We start from the raw sequence: 26137 nt of genomic DNA, 5'->3' as shown, positions 1-26137 counted from the left end.
AGAGGCTCTTCTGTCACTGCCATTAATAAAACATTAGCCTAGAAGGCACACTTTCTGTGGGAAGTAGGCAAACCTGTCACCTATGAATCCAGGTCTGTCAATGATGTTCAAAGTATCCAAAGTGTGTGTGTTGAGGAGTTTTGGAATTGAAAACAAAAAACAGAGATGAGTGCCAGAAATGAAGCTATGAAAACCTGAAATGTGGGGGTGAAACTTGATTTTAGCTAGTTTTAATGCAGTTTGGGCCTGGAAGTAATTACTTTCCAAAAGAAAATATGTTAGGAACTCCATCCCTTATGGTGCACCTAACGAACGTAATTAGCAATCAAATACACAACATTTAGCCAACATGTTCTTCAATGACTTTGCTTTCAGGTAAATTTAATGTAACAGTGAATTCTGTCACTCAAAACAAGTTTATATATAAATATATATATATATATATATATATATATATATATATATATATATATATATATATATATTGTAGTTCAACCAGCCTCATAAATGCACATTCATCTTCATCAGTCAGTCAGGCTTGTTGGCAAATTGGCAGCTGACATTGCAGGAATTAAATCTATTCTTTTTGCATACCCTTTCTCCTGTTAAAAGCCCTGTTCATTCTGCAGAGTTTGTGAAGTGCCTGTGTGGTGAGGACGGACTCCAATGAGAAACCACCTGCAGAAAAAGCACAGAGGAACAGAATGATTGTGAAAAAGCGGTGTTATTCTCAATGAAATGTTCACTGTCAAAGGGTTTTTGATTTCGTCAATAACAGAGGCAAAACAATAAAAATACACTACTGTACAAAAATCTTAGGCCAGTTAGTATTTTCACCCCTCAAAAAATGGTTTTGAGCCAGTTATTTATATCTTTTGCAGTAGTGTGTCAGTAAGAAATATCAATTTAATTTCCAAACATTCATTTAGCCATTAATTGTAATAATCCAGTGAGATTTTTTGTATGCACAAGGAGTCTGACAACAGCCGGTATGCTCCGCACAAAGATGACAGATCTCACATCATCAAGTCCATCAGTGATTACATGAAGAAACAGGAAAAACTGAGTCAGAGTAAATCTAGAAGAACAGTTGCAATGTCTCCAAGATACTTGAAGGAACCTACCTGCAAAGCTATCCACTGTAAATGATTTCTGTTGTTTTCACAGTATTATTGCTGTATTTTCAGTGAAAGTTTACTGTAGAAACAGTTTACAGTAAGTTGCTGTCAATTTTATAGCTTTTACATTATTTTTGCTGTATTTCCAGCTTTGTCACCGTATAACTATTTACAGGAAAGTTGCTGTCAATTTATGCTTTTCTTTGGTGGGGGGAAGAAAATAATTACAGTAATTCTTATACTCCTGTTAAATTGATGACAGTATATTCCAACAGACAAGCCCGACAGAGGACATTTTTTGGTTTATTGAGGTTATTTCAGCTTAGGAATTTTATAATACATCGTTTCATAAGGTAACCCATATATTAAGGCATTTAGAATATAGTTAAAAAAAAGTTTAAGTTTGCTTGAGTGTTTTTTCTTCTTTTTTTTTCTTTATGGTTGCCAGATTTGGTCACAAATCCAACTAATCTCAAAGGTTATAGCCTAAAATGTTTGAATGGGAGATGTAGTCCCATCCAGTGATCAATAATATAGGCAATATAAAATAGATAGAAATCGATTTCCATGATTTATTATTATTATTATTATTATTTTGCTTTAGATTTACACACTTAATTACATAAAGAGCGAATCGCACGGGATATACACCTGGCAACCAATCATCTAACCGTCAGCCGTCAAACTCGAATTTTCCATTTCATCCTGACTGACTTCGAGGACGGAGCACGCAGAACCAGCAAGAACTAGCCAGGTAAGATGTAAAATTGTATTCAAAATCTTAAAAATTTGTATTTCTAAATGTTCCACCACTACAAATGTGAAGATATTCGTTTTACCATTAACTGTTAAGTATCCTAATCGTGGTGAGTTTGAAAGGTAAAGTTAAGGTAACGTTAGCTTTTTAACGCGAACATTCTAGCCAGTTAACGTTAGCCAAATACTAGTTATCACAAGGTTTGATGTTAATGTCAGTTATTATTTTCAAGTTTAGAACAAAGTAATCGAAATGTTCTTGTTTCTGAACACTTGTGTGTAACTTAACGTTAACGTTACACTGTGTGTGTGTGTGTTGCCTGTCGCGATCGAGGCCTCATACAACATGTTAACATATAACGTTATAACGTTATAACATAACCCTACCGGTAAGTTATGTTCTACACTAATTGAATGGACAACCACAGTGTTATTAGTCATATTATACATTTTATAACGTCAGTACGATGCACATTTAAAGTGAATACACAGGCAGAGAAAGTCCCGCCCAATGAATTCTCGCGTCTCGGCATTTCAGTTATTGAATAAGGCACTAAAATTCAAATAAGTAATCTCTCTGTGTACGTCTATGCAGTGTTGAATATGTTTTTCATTTCTTTCAGCATGTACAGTTGTTCGAGATTGCAGTGTGCTGAGGATGAGTTTTGCTCCTTCATTAAAAACAGAGGTAAGTCATTTTCAGTTATTGAATAATGCACTAAAATTCATAAGTAATCTCTCTGTGTACGTCTATGCAGTGTTGAATGTGTTTTTCATTTCTTTCAGCATGTACAGTTGTTCGAGATTGCAGTGTGCTGAGGATGAGTTTTGCTCCATTAAAAACAGAGGTAAGTCATTTTCAGTTATTGAATAATGCACTAAAATTCATAAGTAATCTCTCTGTGTACGTCTGTGCAGTGTTGAATATGTTTTTCATTTCTTTCAGCGTGTACAGTTGTTCGAGATTGCAGCGTGCTGAGGATGAGTTTTGCTCTTTGCTTGGCCCTGCCAAGTCTGAAGTGTTTCTAGTTTAATGAATTAAATTTTAATAAAGAATTTTAAACTGACTTCTGTGTGTTGTCATAATTGACGTAACATCTAAAAATCAGTAATGTAACTGTGTGAAATATTTTTTGCATACACAACTTTAGCTTTCATTCTTTTTTTAAGTGTGTAACAGATTGTAGTTGGTTATATGTTGTGTATAAAAATACCATAATCAATTATACTGCATAGTAACTTTACAGTATTTTAAAATACAGTGCAAAAACAAGCACTGTAATTAATTTTACAGTATAAAAATGCTGTAAGTTATTATACGGTATGCTGTGAAGTACTGTTGTCAGATTTACAGTAATTTTACCGTGGAATAAAATACTGAAGCTTGCTGGATATTTGTTGCCAGTAAGTTACTGTTGATTTTACGTTAAATTTTTGTACAGTACTGTGAAAAGTTTTAGGCACTTGTGTAAAAATGCTGTAAAGTGAGGATGTTTTCAAATATAATGCCAGAAAACGGTAGATTTTATTTATTTATCAATAAACTGCCATAAACTAAATCAAATCAATATTTGGTGTGACCACCCTTTGCATTTAAAGCAGCCTTTGTCCTTTGTGCACTTGAACATATTTTAAGGTAATTTTGCAGGTTTATTACAATTAATGGCTAAAGGAACAGCAACTGCAACTGGCCTAAACAAATTGTTTTGGGTGTGAACATTTTCTAAGATTTTTGCACAGTTCTGTTTATATATATATATATATATATATATATATATATATATATATATATATATATAGGAAAATAAATATTTTAACACCCTGCTATTTTGCAAGTTCTCCCACTCAGAAATCATGGAGGGGTCTGAAATTGTCATCGGAGGTGCATGTCCACTGTGAGAGACATAATCTAAAAAAAAAAATCCAGAAATCACAATGTATGATTTTTTAACTATTTATTTGTATGATACAGCTGTAAATAAGTATTTGAACACCTGAGAAAATCAATGTTAATATTTGGTACAGTAGCCTTTGTTTGCTATTACAGAGGTCAAACGTTTCCTGTAGTTTTTCACCAGGTTTGCACACACTGCAGGAGGGATTTTGGCCCACTCCTCCACACAGATCTTCTCTAGATCAGTCAGGTTTCTGGAATGTCGCTGAGAAACACGGAGTTTGAGCTCCCTCCAAAGATTCTCCATTGGGTTTAGGTCTGGAGACTGGCTAGGCCACGCCAGAACCTTGATATGCTTCTTACAGAGCCACTCCTTGGTTATCCTGGCTGTGTGCTTCGGGTCATTGTCATGTTGGAAGACCCAGCCTCGACCCATCTTCAATACTCTAACTGAGGGAAGGAGGTTGTTCCCCAAAATCTCGCAATACATGGCCCCGGTCATCCTCTCCTTAATACAGTGCAGTCCATAGACATGTATGGAAAGGCTAGATGGCTCAAGGCGGAGTCAGCTGTGTCGTCACTTGGCAGCCATCTTAGGTCAGGAGACTGCGCTGCTGCTCCCTGCTGCTGTGGACGGAAGGTGAGTGACATACGCCAACTAAAATGCTCGTAACTTGCTGAATTCTTGACGGATTTACAAACGGTTTGGTTTATTACAAACCTTATTAACGTGGCTATGATTTGTGCTGATGCCGTTTGTGGCTATAATTTTTCACAAGTATGCAGTTAAATAGCCGTATCCCTGACGTTTATGACACACCAAGCCGTTTGAAAATCGGTTGAAAATTGAGCAAAATATAGTTATTTCAGCACTACATGCACAATAGACTTTAATGTTATAACTGGACGAGCGGTCCTGTCCTAAGATGGCCGCCGTGTGACGTCGTCGGGTCCCATTGGCTCTCAGCGCCGGTAAGCTATCTAGCCTTTCTATACATGTCTATGGTGCAGTCGCCCTGTCCCATGTGCAGAAAAACACCCCCAAAGCATGATGCTACCACCCCCATGCTTCACAGTAGGGATGGTGTTCTTGGGATGGTACTCCTCATTCTTCTTCCTCCAAACACGTTTAGTGGAATTATGACCAAAAAGTTCTATTTGAGGGAGATTGACAGTCATGTTTAGCTTCTTCCATTTTCTAATGATTGCTCCAACAGTGGACCTTTTTTCACCAAGCTGCTTGGCAATTTCCCCGTAGCCCTTTCCAGCCTTGTGGAGGTGTACAATTTTGTCTCTAGTGTCTTTGGACAGCTCTTTGGTCTTGGCCATGTTAGTGGTTGGATTCTTACTGATTGTATGGGGTGGACAGGTGTCTTTATGCAGCTAACGACCTCAAACAGGTGCATCTAATTTAGGATAATAAATGGAGTGGAGGTGGACATTTTAAAGGCAGACTAACAGGTCTTTGAGGGTCAGAATTCTAGCTGATAGACAGGTGTTCAAATACTTATTTGCAGCTGTATCATACAAATAAATAGTTAAAAAATCATATATTGTGATTTCTGGATTTTTTTTTTTTAGATTATGTCTCTCACAGTGGACATGCACCTACGATGACAATTTCAGACCCCTCCATGGTTTCCAAGTGGGAGAACTTGCAAAATAGCAGGGTGTTCAAATACTTATTTTCCTCACTGTATATATATATATATATATATATATATATATATATATATATATATATATATATATATATCTCAAACATAAATATTACAATTTACATCTGCACAGACAATGAAGAACGTACAGGGGAACATAAATATTTAGTATAAATTTGTTGTTTAAGTCAAAGTAAAATTTACTAAAATAATAAATGTGACAATGAAATATTGACTACATTTAAAGAACAAAAGATGAAGATTAAAGTTTTTTTTAATAAAAATAAAAAAAGATTAAAATTAAAGTCATGGTCATGGTCACTAGATTTTGGATTTGAATTTCATTGGACACTGCAACAAACCTGGATGTCATGTCATGCTTCTTTTTAGAATAAATAAAGACCAACACACACTGAACCGACAGAGGGTGACCAACGTGGACAATCACCAGATTATAGTACGTCACTTCTCAGACATTCCAGAACCACACAAATGAGCTGACCAATGCGACAGATGGCGAGGCGTAACACACTGATCAGACAAAACCTGACGAAGTGTCTGCAATTTGGTCAGCGTCTATTACTGCAGTGTGAATTGGCCTTAATATGTCACAAATAATAATAAAAAAATAATAAATTCTTTGTAAAAATATACCATCAACAATCAGTTTGTGTTCTTTGAATTCAGCCAAGAGGTCTGTGATGTTTACTTTAAATCCACTATTGGTCGTCATATAAATTTACAAGTCAAAGTTCACCAAACTTGAACTTTTCAACTTTCAACACTTATCTGCAAGCTTGTAGTTTATGTTAACACTATGGCAAGTACATACAAAACCACCAAACAATTAACAATTTAAAAGTTAAAAGTGGAAAACTTGGGGGCCATTTACACTACACCATTTTTAACTAAAAACTGAAAACTTTTTGCGCTTTTTGGCCGTTCATTTATACGACAACAGCGTTTTAGGGGCCTGAAAACACAAACTTTTGAAAACGGGTTTTAAAGTGCAAATTTTTTAAACAAAATTATACCGTTATTATCTCAGTTTAAACTACAAAAATTTGAATTTGTGAAAAGAGTGATGTCATGCACATGTGTATTACGTGCATATTACAGTCTATAGGTGCTTAGTGTTTCTCTACAAAGTGACATCGCCAACTACTGGCCTGCATTATACAGCCTTTTTTATTGTTTTCACAGATCCGTGTGAACGGGGATCGTTTTGACAACGTTGTTGTCTGTATGTGAAATCGCAAAGGAAAAATTTTACTGTTGTGTTAACGTTCCCTTAGTCCCCGTCAGTGACCATGGCAGAACTATGCCCTGAGGAGGTTGTGGATCAGAGGTAGGTCGCCAATTAGAGTGGTAATGTCACTTACACTTTGGGTGCTGAATGACAATCCTGTGCAAACTAGTGACTAAAAATATTTTACATCTGTTTAAAAGCATCCTGGCAGAGTTTGCTCAAACAGGATTTCTGTGATTCAGAATATAGCCACCCTTAGTCATATAGGTGGTATAAATTCCTACTTTTGCTGTGAAGTGTTTGGTTGATGTTGAGTCGATGAGTGAGATGACATAGAAATACACAAGATCAAAGCCTCAAAGAAACGTTGGAGGCTGAGGATGTCAAAAACGCTGAACCAAACACACTCAATATCAAAAAGCAAATTCCTAAGGGCCGATCCTTTTGCAATAGAACAAACACACCTCAGAGACACCACGCAATTGACGTACTGCAAACACACATCTCTCACCTTGTTGCCATGCAATACACATTGTCTTATTCTTTTAACCCTGTAAAGCTTGCCATATGAAATAACAGTCTGATTTATTTATTTTTTAATTGTCATATTTTAGTATCACATTTGATTGGCTCATATAGAAGAATTTGGAGTTCATACACAAAGAAACGGAGCAAAATTATGCAAATTGGTGCAGTTGCTGCAATTTATATGACCAAAAAGTAAGATCAATAGCTTGTAATGTAAATTACTGATATTTTTATAACTTTATATCTATCTTTACAAATATCACGTACAGGCTTAGATCTACAATGACGGTAGAGAGACGGATCAATTTAAACAGGTGAGTTTATTAGTGAAGCGGCAGGAACACAGTCCACTAACAGGTAAGATGATCAATAGAAAGATAAATGAGAGTTTGAGCTTGTTGAGCTTGTCTAACAGGTTTGCAGAGCACACACACACACACAAGAGGAGACGTGGGATGACTATAGATAACGACTTAGATGACTGGATCGAGGTAACAACGTTGGTAGAGTCTCACAGGAAATTCTAGCCGTTAAGTAGTGAGGCAAGTGAGTCTGTAGCATCAGACAAGGCCAGACAAAGACTGAGTGTGTGTGTGTGCTACTTATGGTGCTGGTGATAAGGGCAGATGAGTGTCAGGTCAATGGTCAATACTCCACGTAAGGGTATGTTTACACGACACTGTTTTCAATTGAAAACTGAAAACTTTTTATGCTACTTTTTTGGGGCCTGAAAATGCAAGCTTTTGAAAATGGATTTCAAAGTGCAAGGTTTTGAAAAGATGCTTTTACCGTCTCTGTGTAAACTACAAAAACGTGAATTTGTGAAAACAGTGACGTCATGCGCATGTGTTTTACATGTTCACGCATGCGTATTATGTGTTTGCGTGGTGTTTCTTGACAAAGTGACATCGCTAACTACTGGCGTGGCATGCATAATACAGACCTTTTAGTCATTTTCGCAGATCAGTGTAAACGGGAATCTTTTTGATAATGTTGTCGTCTGTTTTTAGCACATCATTGTCATGTAAACATACCCTAAAGTGAGGGAGAGCCTGGTGTGATTGCAAACTAAGCATATAAATATCAGTTGTTGTTACTCTATATCCCCATAATATGTCGTTCTCTTACGAGAGGTCTCTCGTACTGCGTAAGATATCTTACGCAAGGGGAAAATCCTTTTTCCGCGAGATATTGAAGCCAAAAATTATCCTTAATTTTGTAATAATGCAAAACGCGTTGCAGCAGCAATGCAGACATAGGCGAGACAGCTCGCGCGCCTATTGGCTGCTCTGCGGCAACTGCAGCAGCCTATCGAGCGAGGCCTGGCGTGACGTCAGACCCAATCAGGGCACTTCGCGCCCGCTGCGTCACGTCCCGCCGAAATGGGCGTGGTCTAGGCCTATAAATATCGCTCGCAGGCAGCTATTATCTGATTTTTCATCCTTCAAGCGAAGCACACGCATCGCTGGAGCTGGATTAGGAGCCGCGCCGTCGAGAGAGAGCCGACCTCCTGCTGCGCTTTCCGGCGCTTATATCCTTCTCTTTATTACACTGTATTTCTGTGTGTGTGTGTCGCCGCCGCGACACACATTTCTAAAAGAGCTAGCGTCTTTTTAAAGATGCCTTCCTGCGGCTCGTGCAGAGCCACACTCAGCGACGGGGACCGCCACGTGATCTGCGTTTCCTGCCTGGGTGAGGAACATGCAGCTCTCGCGCTCGCTGACGGCGGATGCCCTCACTGCGAGCTGATGGCAATGGCGACTCTGAGGACTCGCCTAGCCGTCTTCACCGAGACTGCTCCCCCGCCCGCCGCGGCGTCGCGCCGTAAAAAGCGCCGTGCCCAGCGGGCCCCGGAACCCTCCCTCAGCCGCCAAAGCTCGCCGGTTCGCCCGCTTGCTTCCCCGGCTTCTTCTGTTTCGCTTCCTGACGGACAGCGGCCGCCGTCTGCCGCCGCTTCCGTTGATATCGTGGATGAGGAAGCCCTGCTGGGAGAGGATGATTCCTGCTCTATCCTGGCGTCAGGCAGTGAGGATTGGGCGGGCTCTGAGGACCCCGCGCCCCCTGCCCGCACTTCGTCAGGCAAGAGAGCTTCCATCGAGACGGAACTCATGCGAGTACTCGCACAGGCCGCGGCGAGCCTCGGCCTCGAGTGGTCTTCGCCTGAGCAGCCCGCTCACAACCGGCTGGATGGATTTTTTCCTGCCTGGGGAGCGCGCTTCACCTGTGTCCAGACCGGCGCCTTTTCTTCCTGAGTTACACGAAGAAGTCGCCAAGTCCTGGAGCGCCCCCTATTCTGCTAGAGTGCGTCCTGCTGTTTCTTTGGCATTCTCCGCCGTTGACGATGCCAAGAACAAAGGATACCTCTCGCTGCCGCCGGTTGAAGAGGCGATAGCGGCCCACTTATGCCCGCCCTCCGCTGGACGGCGCGCTAAGCCGGCCCTACCCTCTAAAGCTTGCCGCACGACGTCGAGCTTGCTCCACCGCGCTTTCTCCGCCGCCGGGCAAGCTGCGTCAGCGTTGCATACCATGGCAACGCTCCAGATCTTCCAGGCCGATCTCCTCCGTAAGATGGATGAGGAAGGACCTGACGCGATCTGCGTGCCGGACTTAAGGAGTGCCACGGACCTCGCCCTTCGTGCTACTAAGTCCGCAGCGCAAGCCATTGGACGGACTATGGCTTCTCTCACCGTGTCTGAGAGACATCTATGGCTGACGCTCTCGGAAATGGCCGAGTCTGAGCGCACCGCGTTCCTCGACGCCCCGCTTTCCGCCGCAGGCCTCTTCGGATCCTCCGTCAAAGATTTCGCGGAGAGATTCGCAGAGGTACAGAAAGCGTCTCAGGCTATGAAGCACTTCCTCCCGAAGCGCTCCAGCTCTGCAGCAGGCCGTGCGAAACCGTCTGCTCAGAGCTCACAGCCACAGCCACCGTCCACCGCCTCCACTTCACAGCGCCGCCAGGCCAGAAGCGCGAGACCGCGCTCCCGCTCATCCGGTCGCCGCCCCGCAGGACGCGGCCCGCGACCTAAGGTTACGGTGAAGCCCGAGGCCCCGAAGTCGTCCTAGCACAGCTAGGAAAACGACGGTGTTCCAGTCCCGCTGCGGCCGGACTCACACCAAAGCTATTCGCTCGTCCAGTTCCAGAAAATGCTTCACGCAAGCGAACGATGTTTTCGGTGTGATAAATGTGCCCGCTGTCCCGCGCCCACATCCACACATAGACATGACAGTTCCCACGGGAACCGCCCAGCCCTCCCCCTCGCGGTTAACCACCGTAGAGGAGTCGAGCGCGGGCAATCTGCCCGCTGTCATCAGCGCGCCCCATGCCTCAAATGTCACGAGCGACACGCTTGTGTTACAGCACACAGAAGCTTCTCCATCGCTGAGCGAGCGGAGCGCGCTTCGTATTCGACCCCTAGCTATCCATGCAGACGCATGGGCAAAGCTGCCCTGGGTTTCGAAGTGGGTGCTAAACATTATAAAAAGAGGCTATTCGCTGCAGTTTCGCCGACGCCCTCGCCGCTATGTGGCGCGCGTCGAGACCACGGTAAAAACAGAAGTAGCACATCTACTTCGAGCCGAAGTGACGAAACTATTGAGAAAAGGGGCCATAGAACCCCTCTCTCAAGATCAGAGCGAAGGAGGGCTATACAGCAGATACTTCCTGGTACCGAAAAAAGACGGGGGTCTCAGACCCATACTAGATCTAAGGCAACTGAACAAAGTGCTTGTGAAGCGACAGTTCAGGATGCTCACGACCAGGCAAATCCTTGTGCAGATTCGCCAAGGAGATTGGTTTGTGTCAATAGATCTGAAAGACGCGTATTTTCAAATACAGATAGCGTCACGTCACAGGCGATTTTTGAGATTCGCCTTCGAGGGCCAGGCATATCAGTACACAGTCCTGCCGTTCGGTTTGTCCCTAGCACCCCGTACATTTACGAAGTGCATGGACGCGGCGCTCGCACCCCTCAGAATGAGAGGCATGCGAGTGCTGAATTATTTGGACGATTGGCTGATTCTAGCGCAATCTCGCGCAGTGCTCATAGAACACACGACCATTTTACTCGATCACCTCGAGGATTTGGGTCTGAGTGTCAATTGGGCGAAGAGCTCCCTGTCACCCAGTCAGAAAATATCTTTCCTGGGCACAGAACTGGACTCACTATCCATGATAGCGCGACTATCACAACAGCGCGCGGTAGACATTCGACGCACAGCGAACTCTTTTCGCTGCGGCGCGTCTGTCCCGCTCAAAAGATTTCAGAAGATGCTAGGTCTCATGGCCTCAGCATCGTCAGTACTCCAGCTGGGTCTGCTCCGCATGCGCCCGCTGCAGTTTTGGCTGAAAGCGCGAGTCCCACGCAAAGCGTGGGCACCCGGTTTGCTTCGCCTCAGGGTCAATCAGAAATGCGTTACAGCTCTGAAACCCTGGAAAGCGAACGACTGGTACCAATCAGGTGTAAGCCTGGGGACTTCCTCGAGGGTGAAAGTGGTGTCCACGGACGCGTCCACCTCGGGATGGGGAGCGCTGCTCGAGGGCAGACCGTTCTTCGGCCAGTGGTCAGAACGGGAGAAGCTCCTGCACATAAACTGCCTCGAAATGCTGGCAGTAGACAACGCGCTGACGCGTTTTTGTCCCCAAATAAAAGGTCACCACGTCTTGGTCCGCTCGGACAACATGTCTGTGGTGTCCTACATAAATCGCCAGGGCGGCATCAGATCCGAGAGACTGTACAGGCTGGCAGAACGCCTCCTGGTATGGGCTCAGTGCAACCTGCGCTCGCTCAGAGCAGCGCACGTGCCAGGGATCATGAATATAGGACCAGACAGACTGTCCAGGAACAATGTTCCGGCAGGCGAATGGTCCCTACACCCACAGACAGTCCAACTGCTGTGGAAGAAATTCGGCAGAGCGGAAGTGGACCTGTTTGCGTCTCAAGAAAACGCTCACTGTCAAGAATTTTTCTCCAAGAGCAGGAGCGCGCTGGCCCATGTGTGGCCCCGCCGCCCGCTCTATGCTTTTCCCCCCGTCTCTCTCCTGCCTCAGGTGATAGAACGGATCAGGGAAGAAGGATGCTCAGTACTGCTGGTAGCACCGTTCTGGAAAAACCAACCTTGGTTCCCAGCCGTGATGCAGTTAGCAAGTACTGCCCCGTGGCCAGTACCAGTGAGGAGAGATCTCCTCTCACAGGCCCGCGGCTCGATCTGGCATCCTCACCCGGATCTATGGTCCCTTCATGTCTGGGCCATCAACGGGTACATGTTGGACTCCCTAAAGGAGTATTAAACACGATCACGCAGGCTAGAGCTCCGTCTACAAGACGACTCTATTCTTCGAAATGGTCAGTGTTTTCGGGCTGGTGCACAGCCCGTGGTGTGTCACCCACAAATTGTGATGTGACGGAGGTGCTTTCCTTCCTACAAGAGCTGTTGGATGGGGGCAGGGCCCCCTCCACGCTCAAAGTTTATGTGGCGGCTATAGCAGCGTTCTCAGAAACAACGCTTGGTCAGTCAATAGGAAGGAACGATTTAGTCATCCGCTTCCTTAAAGGAGCTAAGAGACTGAATCCTCCCAGACCTCCCTCAGTCCCCGTATGGGACCTTTCTACGGTTCTGGAAGCCATGAAAGGTGCGCCATTTGAGCCTTTACAGTCAATCGATTTGAAACACCTGTCTTTCAAAACGGTGTTTTTGCTGGCTCTCGCTTCGGTGAAGCGCATAGGGGATCTGCACGCGCTCTCTGTGAGCGCGGCGTGCATGGAGTTTGGGCCCAATGACTCAAAAGTTATACTCAAACCTAAGCACGGTTATGTTCCAAAATCCCTCAACACACCGTTTAGGGCGCAGATTATCTCTCTGTCAGCCCTACCGGTCCCTGATGAGGAAAGAGACGCGAGCCTCCTTTGCCCAGTCAGGGCATTACGAGCTTATGTGTCTCGCTCGTCTGTTTTCAGACAGACGGAACAGCTCTTTGTTTCGTTTAGCGGACGTTCTAAGGGACTAGCTGCGTCGAAACAGAGCCTATCCAGATGGATAGTTGATGCTATAGCGCTGGCATACGCCTCCAAGGGCATGCAGTGCCCTTTGGGTGTCAGAGCGCATTCCACAAGAGGCATGGCCTCTTCGTGGGCTTGGTCGAGTGGGATTGCCTTGTAAGATATTTGTATGGCGGCAGGCTGGGCCTCCCCGTCTACATTTATAAGGTTTTATAACCTAGAGGTTCCCGCCCTGCAGGCCAGGCTGCTGTCGGTCTAGACTACCAGTATCATCTGACCTGATGCGTTCAGCTCAGAATGCTGCGTTTACTGAGCACAGCTCAATTTTCGACAGTTTAAAGCTGGGCAAACTGTGTAAGACCCACATTTTTTTTTCCCATCTGTTCAGGCCGTACCCCGCCCTGTCTGTATGATGAAATTTGCGTCCCTTCGACGCTACTTTATGTGGAAAAGTGAGGCTGCACCCCTCCTTCTTCCCGGACTCTCTGTGAGTTCACTGAGTGTTTGTGCACTATATGTACCCCGGGCTTTCGCCCTTGGGTCTTTGGTGTCAGATCTCAGCACGCACGGCGTTTTACACTGGGTCCCCTAGCGTAAGATATCTTACGCAGTACGAGAGACCTCTCGTAAGAGAACGTACTCGGTTACTAACGTAACCTCGGTTCTCTCTAGAAGAGGGAACGAGTACTGCGTATCTTGCCGTGCATGCACACGCTCTGGTTGCTTCGATGATGAAAAACCAGATAATAGCTGCCTGCGAGCGATATTTATAGGCCTAGACCACGCCCATTTCGGCGGGACGTGACGCAGCGGGCGCGAAGTGCCCTGATTGGGTCTGACGTCACGCCAGGCCTCGCTCGATAGGCTGCCGCAGTTGCCGCAGAGCAGCCAATAGGCGCGCGAGCTGTCTCGCCTATGTCTGCATTGCTGCTGCAACGCGTTTTGCATTATTACAAAATTAAGGATAATTTTTGGCTTCAATATCTCGCGGAAAAAGGATTTTCCCCTAGCGTAAGATATCTCTTCTAGAGAGAACCGAGGTTACGTTAGTAACCGAGTACGTTTTATGATCAAAGCGCTGTAGTTTTTATAGTGGGGGCAAAACATATAATGCAATGCCTATAATGATTGAGAGATGTACAAATAAATGTATCATGTACCAATGTATTGACATTTTAACATGATTTTTCTTTTGTATAGATAACCTGAAAACGGAACCTTTTCTTACGTTCAGTAAGTGTTCAAAGTTCTTCTTGAAATATTACAATCAATTTAAAAGTTATTCTTATGTTTACTTTATAAAAATCTGTAACAATTTTACAGCGAGTTTTTTTGGCAATTATGCTAAAAGACCTTTTACTTTCTAAAAAAGTATAAACTATCAATCAACAGAAGGCAAATTTAGAGAAGGCAAATCACTTAAAAAATAAAGTGAAATAAAGTGGTACAGTAATTACATGTTTTTTAATTAATTAAAATGAATTAACGAGAAAGAGAGAGAGGGAGAGAGAGAGATTGTGAGTGTGAATTACCTGTGACTACAGTGTCTCCGTGTAATAGTGAAGCTTGGAGTTTTATTACAAAACCACAAAGTTAGCACCTTGTTGCTGAGAAACATTATGATTTCACTAGCAAAACTGTTTTATTTATACAATATTTATACAAATTTCTATGCTCCTGAATGATTATGTGTGTCTCTTGCCAATATATAAAGTTTCCACCTCAATAAAAAAAGCTGTGAGTTTTAGTGCAAGCATATACAGGCATGTCTGCTTCATAATTCGACATAAAAAAAAACTCTTTGTGGGCAAACTTGTCGCCCTAGCCTTGCAGTGGTTTGGAATTGCAAGGGGAATCGGACATATGTTTTTAGATGTAGGTCAGATGTCCAGATATTGGATATGTATCTAATTTAAAAAAACATTTGGCTCAGAAAGGATGTGATCGTGTGGATTTTTGTGTTGACACGTGTGCAACAAATTCATAAAAAAAAAATGTTTTGTGCCAGTGTAAACGCAGCCAATGACAGGAGCAGGAGTCAAGTGGCTTCTATGAAGCCCTGAACAACAGTGAAACACATCTCTGCCTTTTATCTGAGTCAAAGCTTTGCTCTGTCTGAACTGCAGTGCAAAGGACCCTTAGCTCGAAATACTTCATATTGTGCTAGCACTTCAGCTGTCAATCAAGAATCGTCCTCAGAGAAGAAAATGGAAGAGTAAGAAAATATCGGAAATAGAATGTGCAGAAGACAGAACGCCAATTTGACAGCCTGCGTTCAGAAAAGTTGCTAAGCCTGAGTATTCTTGCTTGAAGAGCTGCTTAATCTTTCAGTTCTGACAATCTTCCATTCAGGGTGAATGTGAAAAAAAACGAATGAACTTAGAAAAAAAAAAAAGAGAGGGAAAAGCAACGTTAAAAATATGCATGAAATTATACATTAAAAATGCCACTCGTGCATTTCAGGAAGGATTAGTTTAATGAGACACAAGGATTTATTACTCTTGCCTGAGCATGACAGCCTATGTCTTAAAATGGCACATATAATCTCACAACATTGACACGAGGCAGAGAGGATGTGATGCACGGTGACCTTTCCAAGTTCAGAAGTTTAAAGGCAACACATGTTGTTAAAAGGAGAAACTCCAATAACAGTTGCTGCGCATTTCACATGGTCCTAATTATTTAGTTAGTTTATGTCTATGGAGAAAACCCTTCAGAACTAATTTTATAGGCTATTTTACATAGCCTACATTTTCTATGTAAAATTACAAATATATACATCTCATATACATTTCATAGGGCTCCGGCCCTATTTAAACACACCTGAATCAGCTAATCAAGGTCTTCAGACAGAGCCTTAAAGTCCCCGTGAACCAGAAGTTGCAAGCGACTTTTCTCCAGTGTTGTGACGCATTTCCAAGTGAAACGGAATATTGAACAGAGGGCAGGGTTTTACTTCATAGCGCTCCTCCTCTCCATCTCTGCTAGTAGCAGACTAACGGTTTGAGGGGAGTGGTTAAGCGTTTTCAACCCAAGCCGTCAAACTGACGTCATCAGAAAAGGAACGCCATTCCAGACCGGAAGTAACTTTTCAGATTTTGATTAAAGATTACCACGGCAAAAAAAAAATTCTGTGTATTAACTTGCACGGATGAATTGTTCACCACAAGACTAGTAATATGTGCTAACAAAGTCAATAGGGTCAATTTTGATTTCATGTCGACTTTAATAGATGTCAGTGGAGGAAAGGCTTCAGTTCCCTAAATAAACTGGGAACTTAATAAACTGCTTTTGTGAGGAAACAGTGTATAACTTAATTAATCAACAGCCTATTGGTTATCTATTTTTTGAGTTTACACCAAAAAATGCAACAGGTAGGACTTAGTTATAGCACTTCTCAGTCATTATGAATGATGTCAAGGCTAATGAGAAATAAAAAAGACACACAAGACTATTTTTGACATGCAGTGAGAGCATAATATAATTTGTTCTTGGAAAAAATTTGATGATACGATTCAATTCAATCTCAAACTCAAACTATTCAAATGAAATCTCTCACTTTTGATTTTATTAAATCTGTTGAGATCTGAAACTCTAGCAGATATGTGAGACAAAACATTTAAAAAACACTTCAAAAATATAAATCAACTGTGATATTTCTTTCTTATGGATTACATTTAATGGAATGTATACAAAAACAAACAAAATTACAGCTATTTTTCTTTAACAAAAACTTTTTCAAATAATTGCTTTTAATACATTGCTTGCTAATGTAATGACATGGTTACATTCATAAGAACTCAAATACTTTTTAGGGCTTCTGTAAGATTCACTTCACAGCTTGTGCACACAACATAACCAAGAAAATGTATGTAATTAGTAATGTCACATTACTAATATGCCTGTTTTTTCTTAAAGTTGAAGAATCTGTTGTTTCTGTACAAATTCTAGTAAAAATTAGTTTGATCCCAATGATCCTTACTCACCATTACAGATTGTTCAGCCCATTCACCACAGTATTTTAGCAAGTGTGACAGGCTAACAAAGGAGGTATTTTAAAGAATTCAGGAAAAAATAATTTTCTTCAGTTAAGCACATTAGCATTCTTGACAAGACCTTACCACAATTCAAGTCCATTAAAGTGTATTTTTGCTTCCGACGTTATATGAGTGTCTCAGCCAAGTGTTGCACTAGCTTTTTGACAAATTTGAAATGTGTTATCAGTAAAGGATAAGGTTTGAAGTTGATTTTATATATTTAAATACACGCAGAGATCTGACAAATGTAAAATAATGGGCTCAATTATATTCCTTTTGCAAAACCGGCTCCGTGGCCTGAAATTGAAAAACACTCTTGACAAAGTAATTTAAAGTTGAGGCGTGAAATGCTATAGAGGTGGGTAGCAGGGAGCATAGGAAGCAATCTCATTCCAATCATATTCCATTTCAGGATACACATCAAATCACATTTAGCTGCAGATTATAAATTGGTCTGGAAATAAGTGTAGTGATTCCCAAGGACCTAAGTGAAATGGTTTGCACACAGACACACACATGCCAATAACCGTGACAGGAATCAGATTTTGACCGGGAGAGCCTGAAGTCCTGAATCTTCATGAAGTTTTAATGGGGTGCACTTGTTCAATCTTTTCACACATTATATGCTCCTTATTGGTAATCTCTGCAGGGATGGCATGCTTGTAAATGGATGATAGCATATATATATATATTGTATATATGACATAAGCTAAATCACTATTACCTTGCAGCACCCCGGGCAGCCCTCAAACTCTACCTAGGGGCTTTAGCACCGGAGGAACCTTTTCATAGTTCCTAGAACTATTGGCGGAAGTACCCCTTTTTGGCGTGTTCGCACAGCAGGAACTAGGAATGATTTTAGTTCTAGGAACTTCGTTTGGAGGAACTAATTTAGCTACTACTTCAGAGTAGGGTCTAAACCAGCACTACAGGAACTACCAGTGATGTTAGTGTACGCTGATTGGGCGAACGCACGCGAAACATCAGCACCCAACATTTTTTAAAAAGCTGTGTAAACACACAGATTATAGCATATATATTTACTCCAGAAACTAACTCTACAAACATGGAAAACAGTGATAGATGGTTTTAAACTTTACGCTAAGGAGAAAATCCAACACAACCAAAGCATGATTATGTATTTCTGCTCAGCTAGCAACACTGGACATCAACCACACGGCATACGCTAATACCTTTTCATATACTGTCTACTTTCTATGTATAAAAGTTATATCTAATATCGTATTAGACAGGACTGTTAGACAGATCGTAAACTAATGAACACGGAGAATGCGAGCACTGTGTGCTCAGGCTCTGGCTGGCGTTCTCAGCACTGTCAGAATAAAGGTCCGCCGTGCCGTCAAAATAAAAATCACAACAACAACAACGTCACTTCAAAGTTCTTACTGGCGTTGCGAATGCAACAGGGAAATGTTCCTAACTTGGGAACCATTAGGGGAGCGCGCCAGCGCGGGGCACAACCTAACGCGGGGCTAGTTGTAACACGCTTGTTTTAAATACTTCCGCACATGCTTGGATGACGAAACTTTGTGTACTAGTTGCCATATCAACACTATATAGAAAAAAAAAATCCGCCAAAATGTTTTTTTTTTTGGAAGATATCCATAGACATTTATTAAACCATAGCAAAAGTAAATTTCTTACTTAAGTAAATTTTTCATCTCTATTTTTTGTGTTTATTTAAAATAAGACAAATCTGATATTATTTTAATCTCCAATCGCTAACTAGCAGAAGACACTAGCAGGGTTTAAATCCCATTTGTGCAGGCAGGGGCATGTTGTCACACTGCGTTACAATGTGCCCCTATTAGAAATATGCTATTATATTCTATATTTTTATTAATTTTATTGAGAAAACGTGAGAAAAAGGTGAATAAAGACTGAGAGTCAATGTTCAAAAATGACTAATTATTTATTTGTTTTGAACTATGTTGTATAGCTGTGTTTTCATGTGTTCGTAGTCAAAACTCAAAAATGAGTTTATATTTAATTATTAAAAATTGCCATTATTTTATATGAAATTTTTTTAAATTGTATTTTATTTAGAAAATATTTTAGTTTGTTTTGTATATTTTTTTTATTAGATCAGATAACATTTTAAGCTGTCATATGTTATGTTACAATGTGCCCCCACACATGTTTGTACCCCACCTATGGGGCATGTTGTCACATTTCACTTCCATTCTTTCGGGGTATATCAAGAAAAAAGTATATACTGTATTAATAAAACAAAAACACATAATTGTACTAGACATGTGGGAAATTAATGTGGGAAAAAATAAATACTCTGAACCATAAGTAGATTTACACAAACTGAGAAAGTCAAAAAGCGTTACTTTGTGCCCCGCTCTCCCCTAGTTCTCGAGGAACCACCCTGGTGGCTAGTTCATAGAACTAAGTTCCTTGAACTACCCGGTACCCTTATGTGTGATGAATAAAAGTACAGTTCTGTCTTAAAGGTATAAGCTTTGGTTTAGTTTTGCTGGCTCTTCTTTATCCCAGTGATAAATGAACATTTCCCCACTCGTATACATTGTTTAACTGATGGATTGTACACATGCTGCTCACTCTGACTTCCATTGATATGCTGAGTCTTTAGCACAGGGGTTCTTAACTCTGGCCCTCGAGGTCCACTTTCCTGCAGAGTTTTGCTCCCACCCTCATTAAACACAAGTGAACAAGCTAATCAAGGTCTTTGGGATTAATAGAAAGTTACAGGTAGTTGAGTTTGATCAAGGTTGGAGCTAAATGCTGCAGGAAAGTGGACCTCGAGGGCCAGAGTTGAGAACCCTCGATTTAGCATGTGTATTGTTATTGTTATTATATTTTTTGGTTTTCTTGTTTTGTTTAGATGTCCCTGAAAATTCTATATAAAGTGAATGTATCATCTTATTATAGCTTTATGTAGCCAGCCAGTATATGACATCTACTCTGACTCTGCCCGTAGGCTACTTTCAGGAGTACAGGTTGAGCAAAGTCAAAGATAAATTATTTTGACAAGAAAATGATCAGATATGAGTTTATGAATAACCTTCATATATAAAGCTAAAACACTATCATTTATCACTGCAGGTTTCTGCTTTAAGACAGAGGACAAGCTATTTCTCCTGCATTGCCTCAAAAATGCATGACCTGCAGCTCTATTAAGCAAAAAAGGACATTGCTATCAATCAGTCACGCATTTATTCTTACATACACTGTAGGCTTCTAGAGAACCAGTACTAAAATAGGACAAGTATGGGGTCGTCCAGAGTACCTAGATGAAGGTCAGGTCATCACTCAAGAAATGTTTTCACACAGCAGATAGATGTGCAAAAATCTATGCAGGCTCTCACATCCCTTTTAAATCCATATCCTGGAGTCTGCACCAGGCTTTTTAAAGGCCCACCAAAGAGCCTTGAAACACGCAACATTATTTAATGTGGTGACGTAAATTTCCACTGAAACAGGAAGACAGGGCGGGACATATCGAACAGCTCATCACCCTTTTTAAAATAGCAAATAGCAAAAATAGTGTTTATATCACAGCTCGGCCAGAGCCGTTGAGCTCGGTAAAGCCGCAGTTTCCTCCTAATCTCTAACCGTTTCTCCTCATCCTCCATTTCGCTTTAAAATCTAGCATTCTGTGCAGAAATGGGTCTGATTAGTTTTGTGGTCTGCGCCGACTCTTGCATAGGATCCGCTCTGTGCTGTCGTGTCTCTGGACCAGAGCAGACTGTGTGTGCGCTTTGGCAGTTCATGTGACACCAACGTGAAACCAGACTGCAGTGCAGTGAATCCATGATAAATCCCAAGCACTAACTCGCAGTTATAATTAAATGCACTGGGTGGTGCTGTGGAGCGTGTTAACAAGTTGTTTGTATTTGATCACATAATGTCGTCGTCTGCCTTGCGAAGTTTGGAATTACTTGAAAATGATCTTATTAAATGATCTTACAATATGGAATTACTTTTGATCAAATTAATTAATTAATCTAAGTTATAATATCATCACCACAAAGAGAAATTACATGAAATCCAAACAGGTAAGCGCAGCTGTAGCGCGAGTGATCAGAGATGATAACTTATCTGATAGCAAAATGATTTTGAGACGTACTTCATTTAAGTTTCGTTGAGGGAGACCGGTTGAAGAACAGAAAACGCAAAGTGCTGTTAGAAATTTAGAACACCGTTATCTTTGAGTCTCTGAAACGTCTGTCAGCGCAGCACATTTTCTCACTCGAGCATAAATTGTTGGCGGCGCTCCTGCATGTGGATATTATTGTTTTTCTCAACATAAACGTGAAACAATATAAACACGATAATCATATGCTGACTCGAGTGTATGTGTACGTTCTGTGCGATATCTGGCGCAGTCTGCTTTATTAGGTGTTTTTTTACGTTCGCGCTGCTTCATCTTAAATGCTTTTGTTCTTTATATTTTTTGTTAGGGTTAGTGTTAGTTAGGGTTAGGGAATTTTCAACTAAAACTTAAAACTTAAAAGCTTAAAACTTAAGCTTCAAAAATAACGTATTTTTCGTTAAACGTCATTTAAATAAACGAATATTCGAATATTACATTTTTATGAGCCGAATATTCGAAAGCAATATTTTTGAAAAATGCCCATCCCTAGTCTGAATCATTCCCTATCCCCTATATGTGTACTGAGGTCTGAGCACACTGCTTCTTACTTTCTAGATAGAAAGGCCAGACAATAAATATCTGCATGGGAGGCTTTTCTATCTACCCTGATACACCACTAGCATTTACACCTAATGACTCTTGAGTAAGAGGAGGCTAGTAGTACAAGGAAAATCTAGATATACAGGAATAAAATGGTTCCTGATGGTCTAAGAAACCTGCACTCAGATACTGAGAGGCTTGAGGCTTGAATTCTTAGCAGACCGCCACCAAAAATCCTAGATACTAAACCTAAGCCAGATATCGAGGCGGGCCCATGAGGGCCGACACACAAATATTACATGTCTGAAGTTCAGAGCAATAATCTCAAAAAGACTCTATAAAGTGAGAGGAGAACTACTACTCTAGTATAAGGTGGCTATCAAGGTGGCCTGACGAGGGCCAACGCTTGATTTTGTAGTGTTATCTGGAGCTTGACAGAGCGGTGGCCTCAGTAGAAAACTCTCGATAGGGAGGAAGCCATCTCACGCAGAAATGTCTGTTTGAAGCTCCGATGAACGGTGGCCTGACTAGAAATGTTTCCGTATAATATGGCCAACCTGTTCACTACCACAGATTGGCACTACCCACTATATAAGCCTGACGACTTTAAATCAGAGGAGGCCTATAGAAAGGGAATGCATAGCCTACCTATATATGGGAACTTCAGGGCCCTATTTCTACTCATATAAAAATCCTACCAAACACACCCCTTAATACTTTCTAACAGGGAACTAAGGTCTACTGTTCAAACTCTCGTAAAGGGAGGAGACCTACAAAGCTCAACCTGCTGCCCATAGAGTGATGGCCTTAAACGACATTCACATAATGGAGGCCTATCACTATAAAGAGCTTGAAAGAGCGCACTTACTACCAAACCCGACGCCAGACCTACAGAAGGGTTCCAAATTGAAGGAATCACTCATCACAGGTCCAGCCTCAGGGCTGATGCAAGAAGCACCTGGGGTGTAGGAAGTGTGCAGATTCGGACCGCAGTGTTATGCAAGATTTAATGCAGCTGAGCGTGCCTTCGCCTCTCTGAACTTTCTCATCACCGTCTCGACAGAGGTGCCGAAAAGTTCAGAATGCGACACTGATGCATCGAGAAGAAAAGCTTTCTTTCTCCCCAATGTCATCCAACTTCAACCACAGATGCCTATCCCTATCTCATTGTATAGATCGGACAGGAATGGAAGGCTCACAGGAGTTGGAGCGTTATGGCTGGAAAGAAACTGTTCGTAAAGTCTGCCACGAGCGGTCGCTTCCCTCATGCGCTCCTACGGCAGCAAAGCCTAACACTCACAACTCATCATACGAGGGCCAGGGTGGCTGTGAGGGTTCGGGTTGTAAATCCTCTTCACCCTCATCAGCCATCTCCTGCTTTCTTGGGCTGTCAGCAGAGTACTCGTTGTTAGTGACGAGTAGGATGTTAGTGACAACACATCCTCATCCTGCAGCTCACTCTTGTGAGCCTCCAAAGGGCGTAAGAGATAAACAACTCTCAAACTCCTCGGCGAGCTCCCTCTGAAACCACACGATTCTAGTCTCTGCTCTGCCTCAGCGCGAGTGGGACCTGAATCGCCTGGCACAGATGTCTGTCCCTCTTCCCTTGAGAAGAGGGCCAGACGAGAGAAAAGTTTTCTCAAGGAAAAAAAAAACCTCACAGTTGGCACAAGAAGTTCCCTCAAGAACTGATCTTGCTTGCTCTGAGCCCAAACAGTAAACGCACATGTTGTGTGTGTCATCAAGTGTCAATATCTTAGACACGGATCCACACACTTCCTGAAGCATTTTTCACAAGCCATGATTACCTTTTGAAGTTTTCAGGTTGAAGCTTACAAACAAAACAGTCCCTGAAGACGAAAAGAGGATGACATGTTTTCTAGGTGCCCCTTTTATACTTCCGGGTCGCACCAGTAGTGACGTCATAGGCTGTCACCGGTCAATATCGATTGCCGTGATTGGATAGCTTTTCAGACACCGGTTCACGTGGAGGGCGTTCCCCATAGCGTCATCGACGCAGTGCGAGTTCCCTTTCGAAAGGGAACTGTATATGCATATGCAACAGGTGCCTGGCAAAAAACGTTGGTAGAAAGCCAAAACAAACATAATTCCCAAGAGAAGACATTCATCAGTTCATCAAAATATTCATCAAGTTTCAAGACGTTATGGTAAGTATTGAGCACTGAAATGATTCTCCAAAGTTTTGCTTTAGGAACCGGTCCATACATTTTACATTGTATATTTTGTAGAATCGCAATGAATTCATGCTTTCACGTAGTGTTGTCAAAAATATTTTCGATAAATATCGATACTGAAATATCTGAACGGTACCAATACTAATTTCCTGAAGTATCGATACTAGCCGAGCTGTCACTTTCACTTCTCTCCAAAGGCGCGTTGACAAACACCACACGCACACTCGTCTCATTCGCTCTGGTTAAATAGCAAAAGTGAAGTGAATGGGGCCGATCACACTTGACGCGTTTTTTTGCAGTGAGAGACGCCTATTTTCAATTGGTTTCCAGCGAGCGTTCTGCGCGCTGTTAATGTGCCTGCTGCGCCTCGCGGGCCTTCCGTTTTAATGATGAAAGCTAGTTGCTTGAACGCCCGGAGAGTGCGATGATGGAGGATAAACTTGTGGTGCTCTCGCGGGTTACCAGGAGCTTAACGACTTCACGAACCGTAACTACCAAAATGTTAACAGAAAGTAAATAAAGTTAATAAAAGGCTGATTTGACGTTTACTTGACTGACAGGACAGCTGTTTCAGTGGTTGCCGAGCAACATAACAAACGCAGCGCACTGCTCGTTCTGTGTGATGAGTGCTGTGTGCCTCGCGTTTTCGAACCTGAAAAACGCGTTAGTGTGATCGGGGCCTAATATAGCTAAGCACCTGAAAGAACGACACCGGGATCTATATAAATAATTTCGAGAGGTTGGTAACTCTTCTCATTTTAACATTTCTGAAACATTAACCAAGATGGCCTAGTATTGTTGTTGATATGAGTGTGTGTTGTCTCGTTTTTTCACCGTAATTCTTAAAGTTAATATAATCTGACTGAGAAATCTTAGACAAGTAACGTTAAATATTTTAACTGTGGTCAAATGTAAATTAACTTGTGCTTATTTAACTTTATTCAAAAATTAGTATTTAATTCTGCAATTTGCCTTCATATCTTATCATCAATTTGATTACACAGATACCAGTGATGCGCGGGTCAATGTATAAACAACCCGGACCCGACCGACGTTTTCAACTAACCCGCCCGCAACTCGGACCGCAAAAAAAAAGAAAGAAAATATTGTACCCGACCCGCTTCCTGACCCGCATTTTTTAAAAGTAGGCTAGTAAATGCATAGCAAGAAATACACATGACAAAGCCAGCACTTTGGTCATTATCTTTCATTATTTCGGCAACTTTGCTCTTTCTGTTTGTGTATTTGCGGAGCTTCCACTCCCCAGTCTTCACCTTTTCTCTTGCCGCCTCCATCTCTACCTGCAGACTGAGCTCGTGCGTCATCTTCGCGCCAGTTATTCAGCCAATAAAGTGTAGGCCTATGTATTTCATAGAAAATTGCATGTGAGCGGAGTGGAGCGGGAGCAAGCGGGCGGATCTTGGACAGAACGCAGAGCGGCATTTTTAAAAGGATGGAGCGTCGCCCTATTTCCCGCTCCAATTTCGCTCCGCGCACACCACCACGATTCTGAAGCATGCTCAGTCAAGCCTGACTCAGTCTACTGTTGATGACTGCAAGATGGATTCTATTTTCAGTCAAAACTCGGCTCAATAATGGAGTTCAAAAAGTAGGCTACTTCAAAAAGGAAAATAAGAAGTCATACAGGTGTAAAACTAACTATTATGTGGTAGAAGAAAACGACATCGTTTCAGTCAGTAGGCCTAAAGATTAATTTTGGAATCTAAAAAGACACATCTCTCGAAAACATGCAGTGTGATATGTGAACACGCTGGGAAGAAAGCAAAAGGTTAGCAATTTGAATACGGTAACTTAAAGTGTAGCCTAAATTAAATACAGCGTAAAATGCAAACAATTGATACAAGCCCATTTAAATTTTAATCCTGCGCGCTGCGCACAAGTTCAGTTATAAGAATGTTGTCCTAATAGTTAATTTAGCCTAGGCCTACTTTTAAAACGTTTATGTATATTTATTTTATATTTTTGTTTATATAAATTTTATTTATATTATTAGGCCCATTT

The 26137-nt window shown here is 41.9% G+C and overlaps 1 protein-coding gene and 1 long non-coding RNA gene across 3 annotated transcripts in view; one reads left to right on the top strand and one right to left on the bottom strand.

The window, feature by feature from the left end:
• gulp1b (GULP PTB domain containing engulfment adaptor 1b) overlaps nucleotides 1-26137 on the bottom strand; it is a 93644-nt gene that overhangs the window by 35640 nt on the left and 31867 nt on the right. The window contains exon 2 of one of the 2 annotated variants that reach the window (XM_082136070.1): nucleotides 595-678. The exons of the other annotated variant lie outside the window; for it this stretch is intronic. Within the exon in view, the coding sequence (XP_081992196.1) occupies nucleotides 595-678 (84 nt within the window). The remainder of the gene's footprint in view (nucleotides 1-594; nucleotides 679-26137) is intronic. 2 annotated transcript variants of the gene reach the window in all.
• LOC309513630 lies at nucleotides 1146-3063 on the top strand. Its single transcript, XR_014211496.1, has 3 exons — nucleotides 1146-1872; nucleotides 2498-2562; nucleotides 2821-3063. It is a non-coding gene; the product is annotated as an uncharacterized lncRNA (long non-coding RNA).

Source organism: Leuciscus leuciscus (assembly GCF_965113295.1).
Source record: "Leuciscus leuciscus genome assembly, chromosome: 14".
NCBI classification, from domain to species: Eukaryota; Metazoa; Chordata; class Actinopteri; order Cypriniformes; family Leuciscidae; genus Leuciscus; species Leuciscus leuciscus.
Note: the sequence above shows the minus strand (reverse complement) of the source record. Positions and strands in the feature narration are given on the sequence as shown.